Source organism: Peromyscus leucopus, chromosome 8b, assembly GCF_004664715.2.
Source record: "Peromyscus leucopus breed LL Stock chromosome 8b, UCI_PerLeu_2.1, whole genome shotgun sequence".
Taxonomy (NCBI): Eukaryota; Metazoa; Chordata; class Mammalia; order Rodentia; family Cricetidae; genus Peromyscus; species Peromyscus leucopus.
This window is the reverse complement of record NC_051086.1, coordinates 106,406,396-106,411,278: the sequence shown is the minus strand read 5'-3', so window position 1 is coordinate 106,411,278 and position 4,883 is coordinate 106,406,396. Positions and strand designations below refer to the sequence as shown.

General features: G+C 43.3%; 1 protein-coding gene across 3 annotated transcripts in view; it reads left to right on the top strand.

Moving 5' to 3' along the window:
- Window positions 1–881: 881 nt before the first annotated feature.
- B3gntl1 (UDP-GlcNAc:betaGal beta-1,3-N-acetylglucosaminyltransferase like 1) overlaps window positions 882–4,883 on the top strand; it is a 61,515-nt gene continuing 57,513 nt past the window's right edge. For 2 of the 3 annotated variants that reach the window (XM_028884975.2, XM_028884973.2), the window contains exons 1-3: window positions 883–1,013; window positions 2,932–3,048; window positions 3,136–3,235. In XM_028884975.2, the coding sequence (XP_028740808.1) occupies window positions 966–1,013; window positions 2,932–3,048; window positions 3,136–3,235 (265 nt within the window). In that variant the 5' untranslated portion in view covers window positions 883–965. Of the gene's footprint in view, window positions 1,014–2,931; window positions 3,049–3,135; window positions 3,236–4,883 lie in introns of all 3 variants that reach the window. The other variant, XM_028884974.2, reaches the window with a different exon arrangement.

Here is a 4,883-nt window from a genome sequence, read left to right as displayed (position 1 = left end):
GTGATTTCCTGAGACCTTTTGGCACTGTGGGACTCCCACAGTGTGGGACTCTCATAGAATAAATACTTCCTTCCCTCATCAACCTCCAGGACACCTTGGGCAGGGGAATTTCTGTGCAGCATAGAAACTCAGTCATCTGGCTTTGACTGAGCTTCGCGCCTCCGAATGCAGGCCACACTCTTGAGTGCTTGGGTCCATACAAACTATCTACTGCTGGTCCACTCCAGACACAGCCCAGCCTAGTCCAGCGAGCTTCCCCCAGGGCGCGGTCCTTCTTCCTTGTCCGGCTCAGTCGTACCAAACACAGTTCAGATGAAATGTCGCCTATTTGTTTTAAACTTACTGCCATTTTCCTTATAAAGTTATATAGACTCAACCTGGGGTGGTAGGGTTTACATTTTTAAGTCATCACCTACCCGCACAGGGTGGCGCTTCTCACAAAGGTCCCCGTTTCTAAAGTATTTTTATAACATTCGTTTGACTGTTGACTTCAGTTTGCGATTATTTCCATCAGGTGGGGCAAGACGACTTCCGCAAGCCAAGAAGCCGCAAAGATCGGAGAGTACTATGAGAAGGGCGGAAAGCCAGGAGAGCTCACAGACCTTTTGCTCGGTCCGGCCCCGCCTACACTCAGTGTGGACTGCGGCCACCTCCGGACCCAAGACCCGCCTTAGCTGCTCAGGCTGTGGCTGGCAGCTTGTCCGTCGAGCTCACAAGTCCAGGCCGCCTCGCTTTGCACTCTGCTCGGAGTACCGCCTTCCCTTCCTGACTGACGTGTCTCTGCACCAATAGAACGTAGGCATTTTCTGGCCCTGCACAGCCCGAAACCCGCAAGTGGCTAGTTCCTAGCGATCCACGTGGCACTGCGCCAATCAGAAGTGGTCCAGTCTCTGCACCGCCTCCCGGTGCTTGCTGTGCTGCCTAAGCAGGACGCTCGTGCGGAAGAAGGGCGGTGGAGCCATGCCATGCAGCTCCGCAAGGACGCCACTGGGCACAGCCCGCAGGCCTTAGTGGTAGGTATGGCGGGGTGAGACACGGCCCCGCTCCCTCGTCCCTTCTGTAGATTTTTCCTCCCTCCGGACCCAGTAATTATCCTTTTCTAGGCCTGCAGCCGCTAGGGTCTTTCCGGAACGCTGCCACGGGTTCAGGAACCTCAGCTTAGAGGGCTCCCACCCTTTCCTGTACATGTGTACAGATGGCGGTCCTGCCGGAGCTCCTACCGTACACTAACCTACACACCTACTTGCCCAGTACACTGTCGCCCCCACCCCCACTCGCTTAGCCCCGATCGCTTCCCCAGCATGCCACACCTATCCCACATAACCGAGCTAGTGGATTGAATGTCAGGAGCCAGGACACATTCACTGTAGGTGTGGTTCACAGGCTCAGCGTCAAGTGGGTTGTATTTTTCATGCCAATTTTACTGAAATTAGGAATAGGTAAATCAAGGCCTAACGTTGTAAAAAAAAAATTCACATTATAACCCTTCTTTTTATTATTAAAGTCTACTGTAGCTCTGGCTGTCCTGCAACACATGTAGCTGAGGATGACTTTGAAATAACCTGGCCTCCACATCACACTTACTGATAACAAATGAGTTACCACATCCTTCTTGACTTTAAATCTTGTAGGTCTTGAAAAAAGTGAAAATGTTCTTTTTCTTTACAAAGCAAGTCCAGAGGACTCAGGTATAACTCTGACATGCACATGTAAGGCCCTGGGTTCAATCCCCAGAAGCTCAAATAATAAATAAAAAGTCTTTAGGCATTTGTTTTCAGAGCAAACACAAACAGGATGAAATGCCACTTTTGGAACACCAGCTCCTCAAAGAGCATTTCATTTGTAAAGAACTTAGTAAATTTTGTCTTCTATTCATTTGTAAGTTTTTTATAACTATGTTCAGATTCAGTAATTTTAAAATGTAATTATGTGTAGATGTTATCTATAGTTATCTGTATAGATATTTTCTATATTGTATGTAGGCCATATCTGTAGAGATTATGTAGCTATTGTCTGTGTTATTTATAGCTATACAACATGTGCATATATGTATGTATATGTTCACACCTACCTAACCTATTGGTTTCCCTTCTCAGAAACTTGTCCATTTTTGTTTTTGCATATTAACTCAAGGGTGACACTGACTGTTAATTTCTATGGCTATTCTTTATTGCTTACTGTATTATATAAAATTAAGACAGTTCCTATGACAACTGTTCTTTTGATCATCAAGTTTTAGTGATTTTTATTTCATACCACTTTAGAAACTTTTGACTTTATGATACTCCCTGAGGAAAAGTGCTGGTTCCTGAATTCAAGTATAGAACAAAGATTAAGGGCCTCTACATGCCCTCTTGGTCCAGCTTGGCTGTTTGATTAGCTGTTCAGAAATATGAAGGGGGTCACTCTGTTGGAGTTTTTCTAAGGGTGGGTTTGCCGTCTAGTCAAGGGCTGGTTCTCATGAGCAGGGGAAAGATGTTTAATCAGAATGATGATGCTTTTGCCTAGGGATTAAAATCATGAATTTATCACTGAGCTGGAAAGGCATTTTGATGTTCTTCAGGTTTTTTTCTCCTTTCAGAAGTATCTAGTGGGGAATGGAGATAGATAGATTGATGGGTAAAGACACTTTCCACCTTTCCCATTGTCATGCGTACATATACGATAACAGATGAATAAATGAAATAACTTTTTAAAAGCATCAAGAACTTGAGGGGAACCTAACAGCTATTAAGTCTTATGGGTCAAATGATTGTCAGGAGCTTAGAGAGGAGAAACAGGTATCTTTGGTTTGTTGGGCATGCCTTACCATGAGGCCTGCTTCTAGGCCTTCTGCAGGCCAGACCCTTGTCTTTTGGTAACCATCTCATGGATGCTGAAGGGAGTGCAGTTCCCCGTGGCTGTTTATTAACCCATCTCTCTGAATTCTAGTCCATTATCCTCCCAGTGCACAATGCCGAACAGTGGTTGGATGAGTGCTTGGCGTCTGTTTTACAGCAAGACTTTGAAGGCACCATGGAGCTCTCTGTTTTTAATGATGCCAGCAAGGTATTTATGGGCCAGTTGTTGGGTGACCTAATGCTTTACAAATCACATTAAAGGGAAGTTTCCTGACCTGCAGTGTCACACTTACAGGACAAGTCTAGGATCATCATTGAAAAATGGAAGGGGAAACTGGAAGATTCTGGCATCTCTGTAGTCATTGGAGGCCATGACTCTCATTCTCCCAGAGGAGGTAACATACTAAATTATAATTATGGTTTCTTATCAACCTATAAACTTAAATGGTTTCATATTGTTCCAGTCTGGAGAAAAGTATCCTGGTGAAGAAAAGCATTCTGATAATCTTCAGGTCTGGTGATTAGGTTGTTGTCTACTGAGAACCAAGTGGACATCAGTTTCTCTCTCTCTCTCTCTCTCCCCCTCTCACTCTCTCAATAGGATCTGACTGCATAATCCTGGCTGGCGTGGAATCAGTGTGTAGACCAGGCTGACCTTGAACCCAAAGAGATCTGCCTGCCTCTGCCTCCCATCCAGCCAGTTTCTCATTCTTTGGTAAGGATTTATTGCTGTCTCAATGTTTATGTCCACTCCCAATTTGTAGTTGGACCTAATTCATGTGTAGGCTTTAGAAGGTATGGCCTTTGAGAGGTGATGGGGTCATGGGGGTGGAGACTCACAAATGAGAATGGGATTAGTGCTTTATAGGAGAGGCCCCAAATAACCCTTACCCTTCTCCTGTGTGAGGATGAAGGGAAAATAACCTCAATGAACCAGGAATCAGCCTTTATCAGATACCAAATCTGGTAGTGCATTGATCTTGGATGTATGGCATTCTCTTAAGTGTATGAGTTACTTCTGGTCCAGGGCAATCATTGATGTAGTTTATGTCTACAGATTTGTCAGTTCTGGACATTTAGTATCAATGCAACCATAGTATGTACTGATGTAACTGATTTAGTTCCTTAACCACAGTTTTATTAATGTTCATCTATTATAACATACCAATGCTTCATTCCTTATTAGAGAATAATTCAGTTGTATCCATTTTATCAGTTGATAGGCATTTAGATTTTTCCACTTGGAAATTCATATCAGTGGTGCCCATACAAATATTTTGTATAAGCTTTTGTTTGAACACTGATTTTTCAATTTTTTTGAGTATATGAACATTGTTTTTTAAATCTATTGAGCATATGCCTTATATAGTTCTATATTAATCATCTTGAGGAACTGCCAAACTGTTAATCTCACTAATTATACTATTTTATACTTTCCAGTGGTTCCAGTTTATTTATATACTGTCACTTGTTATTTTCTTATGTAACTACTATTATAACCATTCTTGTGAGTGTGAAGTATCTCATTGTGGTTTTGTTTGTATTTCCAAATGGTTAATGATGTTGAACCTTCTATGTACTTTCTGGCTATGTGTCTCTTTGGAGAAGTATCTGTTCAACTCTTTGCTCACTGTTTACTTGAGTTGTCTTTTCATTGCTGAGCTCTAGGAGCAGTATACATACGTGGCATACCAAAGCATTATTAGATGTATGTTTGTTGTGGGAATTTGCTCTGCCAGTGACTTTGGGGGTACAAATGCTAGGGCATGGTTTTCTGTTTGTGGATGTGACCCCTTAAAAGCTGAGGGAGTCGAGTGGTGTGCTCTCTTGGGTGGTGAAGACCGGGTCAGGTGGTGTGAAGCAGTGTGTGATCGGTCCCCAGCTTTCCAAGGACTCTGCAACTGGATTTTACCATATTCATGAGTGTATTTCTCCATTTCATGTCTTAATAATCCCTGATACCCCTTAAACATACTCTCGGATTTCACATGTACTAGAGGTATAAGATGGTGGACCATCTCAGCCACCTTGGAACTGTCCTGA